The sequence below is a fragment of the Tupaia chinensis genome, unplaced genomic scaffold, assembly GCF_000334495.1.
Source record: "Tupaia chinensis unplaced genomic scaffold, TupChi_1.0 Scaffold000320_1, whole genome shotgun sequence".
Taxonomy (NCBI): Eukaryota; Metazoa; Chordata; class Mammalia; order Scandentia; family Tupaiidae; genus Tupaia; species Tupaia belangeri.
Genome location: NW_006159813.1, coordinates 754,896 through 772,225, shown reverse-complemented (window position 1 = coordinate 772,225; position 17,330 = coordinate 754,896). Strand labels below are relative to the sequence as shown.

General features: G+C 46.8%; 2 protein-coding genes across 6 annotated transcripts in view; one reads left to right on the top strand and one right to left on the bottom strand.

Moving 5' to 3' along the window:
• SART3 (spliceosome associated factor 3, U4/U6 recycling protein) overlaps positions 1-12,481 on the bottom strand; it is a 35,057-nt gene extending 22,576 nt beyond the window's left edge. For 2 of the 5 annotated variants that reach the window (XM_027773080.1, XM_014588964.1), the window contains exons 1-5: positions 11,553-12,481; positions 6,414-6,540; positions 4,730-4,834; positions 2,254-2,438; positions 1,059-1,164 (exon numbers count right to left, since the gene is read on the bottom strand). In XM_027773080.1, coding sequence (XP_027628881.1) covers positions 1,059-1,164; positions 2,254-2,438; positions 4,730-4,834; positions 6,414-6,540; positions 11,553-12,029 — 1,000 coding nt within the window. In that variant the 5' untranslated portion in view covers positions 12,030-12,481. Of the gene's footprint in view, positions 1-1,058; positions 1,165-2,253; positions 2,439-4,729; positions 4,835-5,089; positions 5,124-6,413; positions 6,541-11,552 lie in introns of those variants that run through there. The other 3 variants (XM_006151505.2, XM_006151504.2, XM_014588965.2) reach the window with 2 other exon arrangements.
• A 734-nt stretch (positions 12,482-13,215) lies between these two features.
• ISCU (iron-sulfur cluster assembly enzyme) overlaps positions 13,216-17,330 on the top strand; it is a 7,888-nt gene continuing 3,773 nt past the window's right edge. The window contains exons 1-3 of the mRNA XM_006151502.3: positions 13,216-13,408; positions 15,364-15,477; positions 16,651-16,761. Coding sequence (XP_006151564.1) covers positions 13,295-13,408; positions 15,364-15,477; positions 16,651-16,761 — 339 coding nt within the window. The 5' untranslated portion in view covers positions 13,216-13,294. The remainder of the gene's footprint in view (positions 13,409-15,363; positions 15,478-16,650; positions 16,762-17,330) is intronic.

Here is a 17,330-nt window from a genome sequence, read left to right as displayed (position 1 = left end):
GCAGAGCAAGGTTTTGAACCTGGGCAGTCTGACTCGAGTGCACGCTAACCACTGTACTAACCTGTTTCACGTTGATATGTGAGATAAACTCTACAAACCAGCTCAGTTTCAGCCTTTTCCACATGTTACTAACAATTTGGATGGTCACTTTATAACTTGTTGACTAAAATCCAAATAAACCATGACGTGAATGGGGAAATAAGACCTGGGATCAAGTCACAGTGCCTAGAGGTTCTGCATGAGTACAGTGGGTGACCTAACTAGAGGACAGACAAGGAGGCAGAGTCAAACTCCTCTTGCTGCTACACAAGCTCTCAGCTCCAAGGCCACAAAGGTCTGGCTTGCCAAAGGACCTTCACCTAAAGAGGAGACTCTAGCCGGGGCCGGCAGGTGGCATGGTGGTTGAGGGTGCTGGATTCCCACATCTTTCTCTTTTTCTCTCTCTCTCTCTCTCTCTCTCTCTCCCCCTCCCTCCCTCCCTCCTTCCTTCCTTCCCTCCCTCCTCCCCTCCCTCTCTGGTCAAATTAAAAATAAATTAAGTTAAATTTTAAGAAAACCTTAAAAAAAAAAAGGCAACTCTACTGAACCCCAATAAAATCAGATATGAATACGTCCAACTGACTGTATTTCTGGACCAAACCACTTTCACAGAGGAATAACATAAGCCCATATAAAATTCCTATCCCACAGTGGAACAGGTTACTCCTGAAGGGAAAATGCTTATAATGTTAATTTTATTCAACAGTTTCTCCAGAAAATATAGGATGTCAGTTTCCCATTCATTTCAGAGACCCCCAACTCCTCCTTTTCTAAAATGTCTTAAGGCAGAAAAGAGATTGCATCTGGGAGTCAGGGAATCTGGTTTCTAGCCCTGCCTATGACCCAATGACCTCTTGAGCATCAACAATTCGAGGTATGCTTTTACCAAGGGCCTCATCCAGAGCCAAGAGTACCCCATGAAAGTAAGAGCACCAGCCCCACTGTGCCTCACAGGAGGCTGGAAACGTCTAACTAGAAACCACAAAGGGCTGGCTGCTGTTGACATGCCGGTTTCTTACCGTAAAGGGGGATCGCCAGCTGTCGCCGGAAGAGACTGTGGACTTTCTCAAGCTGTGAATCAAAGGTTTGTTCCCGGTCAAAAGGGGAAAGGAAGCCAGCTATGGGCTAAAGAAGCAAATTAGTAGTAAATGACAAACTTTGGTTCTTCCTACTTCAAAAGACATTTCAACAACATTTTAGTTCTAACTTTTTAAAAATCATGTAACCACTTACACATGAGGTATGCCAAATGGGGGAAGGGGTGTTCGAAATTAATAATATCTTTACCTCTCAGTGTTTACAACAGGGAGAAAAAAAAGATTATGCGGAATGTATTCAAATAACTACAGGAAGCAGAATTCAAGTATCCTAAATGTGAAGTTTCCTAAGTACCAAACTATCAGGGAGCTAGCTTTAGGCTGATTCTTAGGAGTGGGCTGGTATCACAGGAGGAAGAAATCGGGAAAGACTCCTGGGGAAGCTGCTACCTGGGCTGCTTCTACAGGTGCCCTGGACACAGCGAGAGAGAAACGGACTCCCAACTGAAGGAACGGTATGAGCAGTACCGTGGTAAGGAAGTGGACAGTGTTCAGAAGACACTGGGAAGAGAGTCCATGCAGGAGCTATGTCTGACAGTACAGAAGCTAGGCAAAGGTGAGAGCCTGACACCTTCTTCAGGGTCAACTAACGGCACCACTGCAGATATCTTACCGGGGATATAATAAAGAAGTGACTGGGACGACTTTAATGTAACAGCCTACCTACTGGAGGACTCCACTACGTATCAACACCTTCATGCACACACACAGACAATGCCGCACAACTCTAGGAATCATAGTCTTAATAGCGTAATTATCATGGGGTCAAATCTCAATTTCAATTGGACGTTTCTGCCCCCCACCCCCACCCCAAGAGTGGTATGGTTATTCCTGTACATTCATCTGGAAACATGTCATAGAGCAGTAGTATTTTTAAATATCAGGAAAAAAATATCAGTGAGGCATCTGCTTTTAAGATAAAGAACTCAACCTCGCTATCCCACAAAGACCACCAACTTTATTTACTTACTACTCACCCACTAAGGGACGGGTGAGGACCATTTGGTCAGCCATGTTAACAGCAAGATTCAGGTTGGACAAGGGTTTCAAAATAATGCTTCCACGATGACTATACCGACAATCCCCGCTCGTTCAGAGGCAATGGCTGGCCACTCACCCGCGCAGCTTCTACAATGGCACTTTCAAACTCCCGGTAGGCCTCCCAGATGGCAAGTCCTTTGGTCATGTGTAAACCGACGGACGAGAGAGCCCTTTCAAATACAGAGCGCACTTTCTCCAGGCCACCTTTCTGACCAATCCCACCGACCGAGTACTGGCCATACTCCAGCCAAATGTTAGGACCTAAGGATGAGAAGTGTTCAATTAGTTCAGGATATAAAATGCCCAAAGATCAAAATGGATGCAGGATAAAGACAATGATAAAAACAATTAAATCCAGTTGCTATGAAATCCACTAAAAAAGTCCTCACTCACACCAAGAGTTGAGAGCATGATTAACAAGCATCCCAACATCCCAGACGTTACTGATGAAGCGCAGACCAAGAGCTAGATCTGGCTCCTGACCCACAGCAGCGCAATCAGCTGGTCTAGAGGGAAGGCACGGTGACAAAGTGACAGTGAGGGCCTGACAGCAAAGATTACTGCAAAGCCATGAAGGTCCCAAAACCCTCAGAGAAGGAAAACCAACACTAATGACAGCCCTGAGACATCAAGACAGGGTAACGGGAGCATCAGAGAATGTGGGAACAACATGCCTTACTAACTCCATCAGATTCCTTTTCTTCCTGTCACAAGACAGACAGACACACGTACACCCTTGACAGTGCCTCCCCACACACCACGATCTCCCCCAGACTCCCAACCAGACTCCTAGCCAGCCAGGATTACAGGTACACACAGGCCTGCCTGGCATGCTGAGGTCCACCTGGGATCCAAACCCAGGCCTCCCTTAGCTCCAGCATCACAGAGCAGTGCTCCACTGCCTAAGACATTATGGCTGGGCCTCTACCAGTGATTCTAAAAAAATCCCTGGGTGGCAGAGCACGGGGACAGGTACAGCTTTTAAAAACCCACTAGTGGGACCAGGAGATGGCATAATGGTTACATTGCTGGACTCCCACATGTTCAACCATGGTTCAAGCCCTGGACCTGGTGGCTTGAAACTCATACCAGGTGTGTGTGTGTGTGTGTGTGTGTGTGTGTGTGTGTGCCCCAAATCCCAATAGGAGAATGGAGAAGGGATTGCGGTGCGGCCATCCCCCTGGGGGTGGTGTGATTTCTCGCTTCCTGTTTGTTTCTCTGTCTCTCTGACAAGCGCATGTGCCCTATAGCAAAAATCTCTCTTAAAAAAAAATTACTATAATTTATTTAGAAAACATCTATTACTTTCATTATTTTGATTATAAAAAATAAAAAATATATAAATTCTTCTTGATAGGTAAAGGTACACTAAAACTTTGCTCCACCCCAGGACAGTCTCTCTTAGGTACCACCATTTCTCACAGGGGGAAATGCCCACAGCAGGGAGTCAAAATAGACAGAAAGAGGAAAGATGTTTAATCTAAAAGGGGGAAAAAAAATTTTTTTTTGAGAGGTTTTCGCTATAGGGCGCGTGCACTCGCCAGACAGACAGAGACATAGAGACAGAAAGCGAGAAATCACCCCCCGGGGGGATGGTCACACCGCAATCCCTTCTCCTCCATTCTCCTCTCGGGATTTTGGGCGGGCACGCACGCACACGCACCTGGCGTGAGTTCTAAGCTACCGGGTCCGGGATGTGAACCGTGGTCAACTACGTGGGAATCCAGCGACATAGCCATTACGCTAACTGCTGGTTCCCAAGGGGGAAAATTTTTTAATGCTTTTTAAAAGCTTTTCTAAACAGCATTTTCAGACGTGATTCTCAAGGAATATGGAAAAAGTATTTAGGACAATTATATGACAAACAGGAGGGCAAGGAGATTTAAAAAGGGACAAAGGGTTCCCACACATCACTGGCACAGATGAAAGGCAACAGTAGCACACAATGCGATTTCTGTTGGGGGGAGAACGGGTCCATATCTGGACTGCAGCAGCGGTTCCACAAGTCCACACATGTGACAACATGGAACTACACGCACGCACACACCCACACACCCACACACCTAGGTCCATTTGACCTTGTTTGATTTTATATCCAAGTTATACAGAGGAATCTGGGTAAGTTGAGCACACAGAGCTTCTATGCATTATTTCTGCAACTTCCTGTGAAAATATAACTATTTCAAAATAAAAGGGAATTTTTTCCAATATATTTTTTCTAATATATTTTTAAAAAGCATGCATCCCAAAACCTCTAAAAAACTACTCAATGTATCTTTGGTTACCTGGAAAGACTATGTAAGTTCTTCCTGCATGATAAATACTAGATGTGAGCATATTCATTTCCTTACTACAGGTATTTCTCCCACTTTTATTTTAAAACCAAATATTCTCAAGGAAAGATCACAGACAATAGAAACAATTAAATCCAGTTGCTAGACTAACACGATCCTTTCTGGACAGCAACATCTCACTATACAATCCATGAGAGCAGAGACTGATGTAGACAGCTCCACCAGACAGACACCCTAGAGAATCCCACGGGGACTCACAAATGTAATCCTTCACAGCTTTCTCGAAGAGCTCGTACACATGCTCTCGGTCCAGGCCGTCCAGGGCCATGCTGATCTCGTCGTGCAGCCACTCCAGCCAGAGCTCTGCAAGACAATAAACAGCACCCACTGTGTTACCACCTCCCTCGCCCAGAGGGTGGGCTGAGAGTGGGACTCTACCAAGACCTCGGTGCACTAGCAATCTGTCCATCTGTTTACACAATCTGGCCCCGTTCAGAGAAAGCCAATTCTTAAACCTGAACCAACCAATAGAGAAGGTTTGATGCTTCCAAGTAAGATCGAATCACTAAAATCATCGTACCCTACACCTGTTGGGCATTTATTGTACGAAGTACTTACGTGCATGTTTTCTCATTCAGCCTTGATCACGATCCTGTAAGGTAGGTGACAGTAACATCAATACTAATATCAATACTAATGTCATCCAGCTAAGGATTTACGACATGTTTGTTAAATGTTGCCAGCAGAATTAGCTCTTCCTATTTTGACATGCATTGCAAGACAGAAATTACTATTATCCTCATTTTAGTGCTAAGAAAACTGTGTCTTAGAACGTTTAAAATAATCTGCTTAAGGTCATCTAACTAATGATAGGTCTAGCTAGGAATGAATCTGGGCAATCTGATTTCAGTGCCTACACTCAGCAGTGCTACTCTGTAGGAGGAAGAGGACAGTGAGGATCTAGGGTCAAGTTTTCCAACTTCTGCCCAAAAGATCACTTATGAATATTCACCAAGATTTAACTACAAAGTTGCTCAGTGGAATATGCTTCTAATAAGCAAATAAATAGAAACAGTCTGAAGGCCCAACTACTGTGGAACAATTTTGATATGAAACATTTACATTAAAAATATAAAAGTTGGGACCAGCAGCATGGTCAAACCTCAGACCCAGTGGCTTAAAACTCACACCAGGTACATGTGCATGTGTGCCCAAAATCCTGAGAAGAGAATGGAGGAGAGACTGCACCGTGGCCCTGGGAGCAATGATTTCTAGCTTTCTGTCTGTCTCTGTCTCTCTGGAGAGCACATGCACCCTACAGCAAAAAAACTCTCTTAAAAAAAAAAAATGTAAAAGTTTAGCTATGTTTACAATTTTCTGGTTCTGAGAGAATGGGAAATAGAGAATGGGGGCAAAATTGAAGCTACATAGAAAATCTGTCATAATGTTAGGATAAAGAGAATTTGGGACCAGTAGATAGAGCAATGATTATGTCGCTGACTCCCACACAGTCGACCATGGTTTGAATTCCAGACCTGGGGACTTACAATTCACACAAGGCAAGTGATCGTGTGTGCCCAAGATCCCAAGAGGAGAAGAGAGAAGAAGGGATTGCAGTGTGGCCATCCCCACTGCAGAGAGGGGAGGATTTTTCGCTTTCTGTCTCTGTCTCTCCGGTGAGTACATATGCCCTATACAAAAATCTCTCTAAAAAAAAAAAAAAAAATAGGGCTCAGTGCTGTACGATCACAACTGCATTTTATAAAAATCTTTAAGAGAATAAAGTAAAAGCTGATGGTGGATAATGGATTTTCTTCTTTCCCCTATGCTATATATTCTAAATGGTCCTCTATAAGGACTATGTCCTGCTCTCAGCCTTGAAAAGAACATAACTCCTCCACCCCCCATGTTTCTAGAAGCAGCCTGAGTGCTGAGGCGCTACCTTCAGTCAAGGGGAAGAGTTCGCTCATCTTCTGGCGGGCCATCCTCACTTTGGTGAGCTCCCCTTCCAACCGGAGCAGCCTAATCAGGTCCACGTGGCAGTTGTAGTCGAAGACGTTGATGGACAGCTAAAAGAAAAGAGCAGTTGAAATGTAAAATGCCATCCTCAGAACAGCTTTTGTCACCACAGATGACGAGGCACATATATGCCACAAACAAAATGATCATGCTGTCTCGAAGAGCCACTGACTGGGCAATGTAAGACCTGCCCTCAGGAAGAGGACAAAATGATGAAAGAGGAGGCTTTTGGGGTAAACATAAACCATTACACTAACTGCTGGTTCCCCTCAGAACAGCTTTTGTCACCACAGATGACAAGGCACATATATGCCACAAACAAAACGATCATGCTGTCTGGAAGAGCCACTGACTGGGCAATGCAAGACCTGCCCTCAGGAAGAGGACAAAATGACGAAAGAGGAGGCTTTTGGGGTAAACATAAACCTCCTCAAATGTGTTACAATCCCTGGTTGAAGACAGTTGGGTTCTCTCTGAAATACAGGAGATGTTCTAATGAAACAAACAAAAACTGTGTGACCCTAGGCAAGTTATTAACTTTCCTAAATTTCTATTCCATTGTCTAAAAGGGATAGCTAGTGAGATCCTTATGATCTGTATCTTGACTGTATCAATGACAACATCCAGCTGTGATATTTGACTACAGTTTTGCAAAGTGTTACCCTTGAGGGAAACTAAAAGTTACACAGGGCCTCTGAATCATTTCTTTCTTTGTTTTCCTTTATCTTCCCCCCCCCCAAATGGAGGGAGGTTATGTGTGTATTACTTCTTACGACTTTAGTACTCTAATAAACCAGATACTGGCTGTTTCATTAAAACACAGAAAGACAGCTAGTAAATTTGATTACTTTAATTAGCATAGGTTTTAAACAAAAAATAACAACCTAGTGAATCGTAAACAGAAGGAAAAAAGCAACCATTTGCAGAATACAAATATGAAGGATTATGTTCAAGCATTTTCATTTTAAACAGGAACCCATATTTTTCTCTATTTATTATAATAGTAAAAGCCAACCATGGCTTCCTAGTATCCCTGGAACTATGTGTAAACTCCTTCCCCACATGCCAGGACTCCTCTCTCCAACCACAGCACCCAGCTTCCGTAACTCACACTGCAAAGTCTCTCACCACTTGGGGTTCACTGCACCTTTGGCCCAGAAGCTCTCTCCCTGGCTATGCACATAGTCACTTTTTGTTCTTCAGGATCTGATTAAACTTCAGCCCCCCAGAAGGGCCTTCCCTGGCCACTCTTTCTAAAGTAGCTCTCTACCTGCTGCAAGCTGTTTTCCATATCATCCCATTTACTTCCTTCATCATCTACAGGTGCCATGGGATAAGCACTTGGTATGTCTTGTGTCTTGCTCAGAGAGAGCTGGATTCTCCTCAGCCATCTGGCACACAGACATTACCCGCTGACCTCACTCAAGAGCACTAATACAAAAAAAATCCTAAATAAAATACTAATACAACATGTATTAATAGAAAGAGGGTCAAACATAATGACCAAATCAGGTCCATCTGAAGAATGCAAGGATAGTTTGACACTTGAAAATCAATTAGTTTAATTTTCCACACCAGCAGATTCAAGGGGAAAAAAAATATGCTCATCTCAAATGAAAAAAATCATTTGATAAAAATGCCCATTAATGATTAAAAATAAAAATGTAGCAATCTAGGAAAAGAAAGGCATTTCCTTAACTTGATGAAAGTATCTACAAAAATCTACAATAAATATAACTCCTACTGATGAAACATTAGAAGTCCTTTCACGAAAACATCATAAAGAGTTCCAGTATTATCTACTATTTCGCCCTGTACCTAGGTCTGAGGTTGGAAGATTCAGACAAGGAAAAGAAACAATGACATAAGAATAAGGTATGTATTTCGAGCAATTTAACCCAGTAAGCCACGTGGGATCTCATGATCACGAAATAGGTTGAAAAAGCACTTGGCCAGGTCAGGACACAAGTGCTCTCCAAGCCCTGCTGCTGTTTCCTCATCTGCACAGAAGAGAAGCTGACTACCCCTCTGGTTCTCTAATGAGCTATCATGACACAAGGTAACTGCAGTTAAAGTGAAGTCTGAGGGAGCTGTCTTTTCTCATTAAAGAACAATGAAGGTTGTTTCTGTCAGACGACCCTCGACTCACTGGTGCCTGAATGTACTTCTGGGGTATAACAGGAAACAAGAGCCCTTGCTAGTCAGTGTCAGGAAATCTATGCAAGAGCCCTTCCCATGAACACCAGGTGCAGGTCAGCAAAGACAAAGGTACAGAAGTCACCTGAGTGGAGAAACTGCCTCTAGGTGGTTTGGGGCCAATTTCTTACTTTCAGGTCAAACTAATGAAGATACTATATGTGGAAAAGGTGCTCTGAAAATACATGCATTAAATGCACACTGAAACGCACTGGAAGACAGTTCCACGTAGTCCTACTAATAATGCAAATAAGTGCACATGCTGGTCTAGTCTGGTGTCAGAACATCATTAATGACCTAAGATGCTATAAGGTAAAGAGGCAGCTTAGTCAATGCACAGAATGATCTAACTGATTTTCTAACTCCCTAGGGGTGTGAAAAGGTATCACATCTATCTCCTAGAATGGAGGTGAGAATAACAGAGGTCTGAAGGAAAGGAAACAATTCGAACACTCATAGCAAGGAAAGGAGTACAGAGAGTGTCTTTCCTTAGCACCTACTATGTGGAAACCTGTGCCAAGAGTTCTACACGCATTCTACCACACAAGCCTCACAAGCCCAGGGAGGGAGACAGTGAAACAACCTTCATTTTATCAGCTGGGACACCCTAAGCCCAGGGAGCTGAAATAACTTGCACAAGGTCTTTCCACAGTGAGTGGAAGGCTTGGGTTCACACTGGTAACAAAGCCACAGTCTCTATACTGCTCCACGCAGCACTGACAACCTGCCCACAGCACAGTGAGACGCCACATCTAGTGTCAGCACACAAACACAAACGAGGGCAAGCCTCTGCTTTTGTTACAAGGACAGATACCACAGTAAATGGCCAGCTTTCATAAAACACATTCAGAATGAGAACCGGAATTGGCAAATATGGCAAGGCCAAGGTTTGCACAGGCCTATTTGGAGGTTACTTCTAATTATTCTCCACTTCTGAGCAGTAACAGCAGGAAGAGAGGCTATGAAATTACGATGGGGTAAGAGGGAGGTTTGGGAAAAACTGTAAAAGTCCATTTCTACACTCCAGGACAGAAAGGTAAGGTCAGTGACGCCTCGTCTCACCACCACTTGCCATTTCCACCCTGCGCGGTCACTTTCTGAGCTCATCCCACCCACAGTGACCTGAGGCAGGCCAGGCAACTGTGGGGCGCAAGTAGTGAGAACGCCTCTGCTCTGCCTCATCCTCCTACCATTAAGCGGTGTACCCTCATCCAGTGCTTAAGCTCCTGGTTGCGAGCCTCGTTCCTACAACAGGGGATGCTATTTCCACCACCCCCAGAGCAGCAAGCTCACTGAAAGGCTCAGGGCTGACGGTCTGAAGAGATGATTCCAGTGAGAGCAGGGACAGAGTCTCACACTCCATCCCATGCTGTATTTGACGAATCAGGTCTAAATGGGCTTTAGCACACTTATTAATAAAAACTAGAAATGTGAAGTACTAGCCTACCCTAACTGGCTCCTCGACAATCAGATGTGATGACAAGTGGGACAAATCTATACCAATGGATTTCGTCATTTTAAAATACTAGAAATTGCCAGGAAAATGACACCCGGTAAGGTAAAGTGAGTAACCTCCATTAGCAACTTCACATCATGGAGCGATCTCACATCCAGTGTGGTATTTGGTCCACAAGCAACATTTAAGATTTCAGGTCCCACTCTAAGTGACTTTAAACGAATCATGTCATCGATTCTTCTGAGCCTCTGTTTCTCATCTGTAAAATGAGAATGTGCTTGATCTCACCTGTCTGCCCCTCCAAATGCACTCCACCCTCTCTGTCCTGTCCTGTGATCCCGAGTGTAGACCGCTTCATAAGCTTCCTAGCTTTCTGGCTTCCAGATGGGTATACCCAGCAGGAGGCACTGGCACGAGGGAGAGAGAAGACAGAGTATTTCTTCCCGTGCCCCAACCCATGTTGGGACATTGGGGTGTACCCAATGACCAGAATTCTTAGCAGCTCTCAGGAGCCCTCTCCACACAACTATTCATTCATTCAACCTCTTCCAGACTAAAAGCGGGCGGTTACCAGCCTGGGATACTAAACCTTCCCCCCTAATTTCCCTGCCCTATACCTTCATAAATGCAGTCACCTTTTTATGGACCCTTTCTCAAATCACCCTAACTTGAATGTGCCACCTACTGCCTGCGGGGGACCCTCCATTATACAGGAGATACCACCACGTCATAAGATTACAGATTTGGGATTATGGCACTACTAGGTGCCATAATTAGTTGTGACAATCACATAATGCAGGAGCTGTTCCCAATTTACAGACGAGAAAGCTAGCCTTAGGGAGGTTAAGAAATTTACCCAAGCACACGAAAGAGTGCACAAGCTACAACCGGAGACTTAGCCTCCAGGTGCGGAATCCGCTACCTTTTCCAACTCTATTATTCCTGCCTCGGCCAGTATTTCTTCTCCTGTGCCATATGTCATCTTCGCCGACACCCCCACAGGAGACACCTCTCTCCTGATTAACATGTTACTAATGTTTCTACTGGCGGACGCAGTTTTAACAGTGTGGTCCAGAGTAGGAGTTTTGGGGTTGGCTCACGAACGAAGCGGGACTGGCCACTTTCAGAAGTGTTATCTCGAGTGAGAGACTTTCCTCCACGAGCCTGTTTCCTCCCCCCTAGAACGTGGGCAGCACTACTTCCTCCCCGGGGTGTGGCGAGGAGTCCACGGAGTACCGCTTCCCAGCACCCGGCACGCAGGAAGCGCTCGAATGCTAGGAGGACGGCGGAGAAGAGCGGCTCTGCGGCCTCGGCGGCTTCATTCCCCGCGGGAACCAAGGTGGCGGGCGGGGACGCGGCGCCCGAGGGAAGGAGCGCGCGGCCCGCCCCCGGGCCCACCCCCAGGCCCACCTGCTCCTCCAGCCGCTCGATCTCCAGCTGGTTCTTCTCCTCCTCTTCGTCGTACTCCCACTCGTACTCGCCGGGGGAGCTCTCCGCGGAAGAAGCCATGGCGTACTCCTCATCCCCATCGCTCTCGCTCACGCCTTCCTCCTGCTGATCCCACTCTGGCCCTATGGTCTTGAACGCCGCGGTGGCCACGGCCCGCGACAACGCCTTCCTCCTCGTCTTAGCTGCCTTCACCTCTTCCTCCTCCTCCTCGCCTTCAGCCCTGGGCTCAGCCTTGGGCTCGGCCTCGGATTCTGAAGCGGTGGTTGCGGCCGCCGTCGCCATCTTGCGCTTCCAGTGACTCCCGGGTCTTCCCTCGGTCACCAAAGACCGGCAGAAGTTGAGGGTAGCTGCGGCGTTCGCCTGATCAAAATCTACACTCTCTTGCCAAAAAAAAGGGAAACTGAGCACCTGGTATGACGGGAAATTTTCAAAACGCATGTAGTTCACATTATTTGTATATACCTATAAAGTTTCTAGTAGAGAAAAGACAAATTAATATGGCATGTTTTCCGCCACAACTTTGGACAGAAGTGGGGTCTTTAGACCGGAAGTGGAAGCCATAGAGGAAGTCGTACGGTGAACGTGATGCCTGTAGTGGAGGCTTTGGCGCCATCTTGAGAGGGTCAAACTGATTCTAGGAGGAAATGCTTGCAAGCTTCGCTAGTAGTCAGAACGGGCGTGTGGTTCAGTCACCCAGCAACCAAGCCTCCAACACAGATAAAGTCCCATGGCTTCCAGGAAAGATCTATTATACCATTCATGAGAAAAATCTATTTCCCGGAGATTCGTCCCTTTCACGTCCCTTTCACGCGGTAGTAGGCGTTAAACACACGTGTGGAATTTCCGGTTTTATACGCTCAATATTCTGCAAACCAATATTTAAAAATAACATTAAGAACATTTCTTTAGAAACTCTTCATTACTATGTATCTTCATCTAAATCTTGGCAATTTGCTGTTGTCTTTAGAAAAATAGATGTACTCATAGCTGTGGTAGATACCTTTTTTCTTAATCAGGGTGTAATGCGTTTGAGTCTTGAGCCTCCCATTTTTAAGGTAGGAAAGGATTGGGGTGTTTCCTTATGTACTGCCTTTCTCCCTCGTTATCAAGCTTGATGGGGTTGGAATTATGTGTGCTGTTTTCACCTCGATCCCCTTGATTTGCTCCATGGATGAAAGTACTATCCGTCAATCAATGCAAAAGAGAAAACATAAGTTTAACGAGCTGATGTCATTCGATAAGGGTCACAAAGCCAGGGACAGACCAGGAATCTAACCCAGGATTCTTCAAGTTCGCGTCCCACGGAAACCTAACTGAGCGACCTTAGACAAGTTTCTAAACTGCTCTGAAATTCAGTTTCCTTCGCTGTGAAAGAGGGTTAGAAAAGGTGGCTTGTGTGCTCTGCTCTGACTTCCACAGCGGGTTTAGCGAACGCGAACTCAGATCCCGCTCTCCGGCAGGCGGGTAATTCCCATCTGGATACAGTGCACCTAGAACGTGCCCTCGGGCGACTTCAGACCGTCCCGCCCCGAGGGGCGTGGCTAAGGCGGGGCCTAAGCGCGGACACGTGCAGGAAGAGGGAGGGCGCAGGCGCAAAGTCGCGGTGACATCAGAGGACGCGCGCTCCCAGCTGGGCGCCGACTCGCAGGCTCGCCCCCTAGTCTCTGCGTCGCGCTAGGTCCGCGCAGGCGCAAGCCGGCAAGATGGCGGCGGCTGGAGCGGGCCGTCTGAGGCGAGCGGCTTCGGCCCTACTGCTCCGGAGCCCGCGCCTGCCTCCCCGGGAGCTGTCAGCTCCCGCCCGGCTCTATCACAAGAAGGTAGGGACGAAAGGGTTGTGTGCTGATCGCCGAGGTGGCCTGGGCCTGGAGGGGCGGCCACGGGGTCCTGCACTGCGGGGTAGGGGCTGCCTTCGCCTACGTATCTGCGGAGACTCACTTTCCCTTACTGCGCAGTGACCCACTGCGACTAAAGTACGGTTTGGTGCGCCCCAACTAGCCAGCTGCCCAGGAGGGCGAGTCCTGTCGTACTTGCCAGTTCGGAGTGCAGGGACACACACGTCACTGCCAACCCCCGCTGCACCTGCTTCCCCAGATGTAAAATGGAGTTAGGAAGAGACCTCGACCTGGTACCTGGCACACAGACCCGACGTGCAGAGACCCTCCAGGAGCACGTTGCCTCGGAGCGGAGTCGGGCGCCTAACCAACAAGCATGAAGTTTTTGTTTTTGTTTTCTTTGGCGGGTGAGGGGAGCAACACTTACGTAATTGGGATCCCCTAACCTCCCGAGGGCGTAGATCCTACACGTGAGAATCACTAAGGAAACTAAAGGCCGTAAATTAACATGGTGCAAAAAGTTTATGTTGAGTCCTTGAGCGTCCTTAAACTTGGAAGTCATAATCCGTAGTGGAATGGGGGAGTCGGGATGGAAGTGCCGACTGATAAACCTCAAGGTTATTAAAGTCTTCTGTGTGCCAGTTTGGGTGGATTCTCCCCCCCTGTTCTGGCTTCAGCTCTTTTGCACAGGGTTTCGCTCCTCCCCCGTGCGAGGGTGTGTTTTGTTGACAGTAGCGGCGAAGTGGCATGGGCTGGTAGCCTTTCAGCCACCAGAGGGCGTTGCTGTCCCACACCCTGAAATACAGTAATAGCGTTTACCCTCCCCCCTCCAAAAAACGTACATATTTGCGGGGTACAGGGAGATCTTTCAGTATGAGTTCAGTGTGTAAGGATCACATCGTGGTAATTAGCACATTTATCATTGCATCGTGTTGGGAACATTCAAAATCCTCGTTTCTACTTTGAGTAAATTATTCATTACAGTTACCCTACTGTGTTATAGAACACTCCAGCTTGGGGCACTGTTTTTATCTTCATAGCCAAAAAGCATTCCGTAGCATGCTCTGTAATAGTCATCTCTGGGTTTCTGTAAAAGTTTTCTAATCCTTGGGCTACAGTTATTGCTATGATTTTAAAATGGTAACCCTGGGCCCAGCAGCTTACAAAACATGCTGGGCATGTGTGTCTGCATGCCCAAAACCCTGAAAGGAGAAATGGGAGAAGAGCGACCATCCCCCATCCCCCAAGGGAATACTTACTTTCTCTCTCTCTCTCTGGTGAGTGCACATGCAATATATAGCAAATTAACAGAAAAAAAATGGTGTTTGAATCCAAATCTGGTGATATAGATGACTAAAACCCAAGTAATCATTTGCAGTTAAAACCTCTATGGAACTGAGACAAGATTTCACTGATTTTTTTGTTGTTGTTGTTCATAGTATTTTTGTTTTATTTTGCTTTTGTCAGTATCTCTGATCCCCAAAGGTAGTGGGAGAAGAGATACCTAAAAAAAAGTTTGGGTCACAAATGGTTCTCATTGATGTGAGTGTGTGGTCCTTCCTACTCAAGTGGGTTTTTTCATTTTTGTTTTTGTTTTTTTGGCTAGAGGGTGTGTGTACTTGCAGGGGGTGTGCAGAGAGTAAGAGAAAGAGAAAGCATCCCCCATGGGGTGTGGCCTTGTCATAATCCCTTTTTCTCCACTTCTCCATCCTCTTTGGGGTATACATGCACCTGGTTCGTTTTTCAAGCCACAGGGATCAGGACTCAAACCATAGTCCTGTTTTCTATACACAGCACATAACCACTCACTACGGGGCCAACCCTGACATTTAGTGACTGCCTACCAGGCTCAGATGTCTGGCTCTGACATGCTTACCATCCAGTCAGGGAGACCAGTATTAATAGAATGATTGTGACTTCTCTTAACCTTTTCATTTCAGGTTGTTGATCATTATGAAAATCCTAGGAACGTCGGGTCTCTTGACAAGACGTCTAAGAATGTTGGAACTGGATTGGTGGGGGCTCCCGCATGTGGCGATGTCATGAAACTACAGGTACAGCTGACTTGCATCTTTAACGGTGCTAACAGTAATCCCTTTTCCTGCACAGTGCTTCACAGTGTACGTAGCCCTTGTCCAGGCAGGGTTTCATTGGATCTCTGTCTTTATTCCTGTGCAGTGAGAGAAGGCGATGCTCTAAGTGATTAGAGCAGGGCCTCAGTCCTAGGTCTTCTTCTGGTACACGAGGCTGACTATTCTGAATTGGGAAACTGACCTTTTCTACTCACTGAGCCTGAATCGCAACTTCAGCTAAGTAACATGTTTCTGATCAGAAAAACCACTAAGCTAGCAAGATCCAGTGAGACAAGAAGCCCAATAAATCAGACCTCTCCAAATGGAAGCAACATGAAAGCAGCAGCTGGCACTTCGTATAAACTTGAGCTTTCTCTGTAATCTACATCTTTGTGGTGGGCAGGCAGCTTGCCAGAGGTCTTAATACCTAACCTGGAAACCAACAAGGCAGGAGCGAACCACTGAGTGCAGTCCGCGGCCCACTTTTTATTTCTTTTTTTTTTTTTTCTTCACTGCCACCATCATTTCTTCTTTTTCTTTTTTTGGAGAGATTTTTGCTATAGGGCATGTGTGCTTGCCAGAAAGACAGAGAGAAACCAAGAGACAGAAGGCAAGAAATCACCCCCCGGGGAAATGGCCACACTGCAGTCCCCTCTCCTCCATTCTCCTTTTGGGATCTTGGGCATGCACACACACGTGCCCGGCGTGAGTTTAAGCCACTGGGTCCGGGACTCAAACCTCGGTCAACTACGTGGGAGTCCAGCGACACAGCTATTATGCCAGCTGCTGGTCTCATAGGGCCCAAGTATTAACCAGAGACCTTTATTACAGACTCTCTCGGTGTTTAAAGGGGCAGACTGCCCCAGCAGCCGAGAGCAGACTTCCTCAAATAGAACTGCATAGCCAAAGCAGAGGCTCAAGTTTAAAACCAAACCAAACTGGGCTGGAGGGCCTGTTTGCCATCTGAGCTTTACCAGCTAGGCCGGTGTGGTTGTCCCTGTTTTGCTGTTCATCACCGAGCTCTCTGAAGTCAAGTGAAGTCAGCCGTTACCGTCCTGACTTAGGAGTGGACAGAAAGGCCCCAGTGGAACTCCATGAAGGCCAGCTCCCCAGGTTATAGGGGGCCACAGGAGTCACTGCTCATCTCTTTTCTAGATTCAAGTGGACGAAAAGGGGAAGATCGTGGACGCCAGATTTAAAACCTTTGGCTGCGGTTCTGCGATCGCCTCCAGCTCCTTGGCCACCGAATGGGTGAAAGGGAAGACGGTAAGGCTGCTGTAGAGCGACACGATTCAATCACAGTCCCCGTAAACCTGGCTCTCTAACGGTCTAGTGGTGGGGGAAGGGAACAGACAAGGCAGAACAGTGATCCAGGTAGCTGGTCATGAGCCTGCTGAGGGTGGAGATAAGAAAGGACCAGAACATGGGCCAGCAGGTGGAGTAGTTAAGGCACTGCACTCCCACAGTCCCAGACACAGCGGCTTGAAAATCACACTAGCCAGGGACCAGCAGTTAGTGCAATGGCTATGTCACTGGACTCCCATGTAGTCGACCGCGGTTCACATCCCAGACCCGGTAGCTTAAAACTCACGCCGGGCAGGGACCAGCAGTTAACATAATGGCTATGTCGCTGGACTCCCATGTAGTCGACCGCGGTTCGTGTCCCAGACCCGGTGGCTTAAACTCACACGGGGCGCATGTGCGTGCATGCCCAAGATCCCAAGAGGAGAATGGAGGAGAAGGGATTGCTGCATGACCATCCCCTCTGGGGGGTGATTTCTCGCTTTCTGTCTCTCTGTCTCTCTGTCTGTCTGGCGAACGCACATGCCCTATGG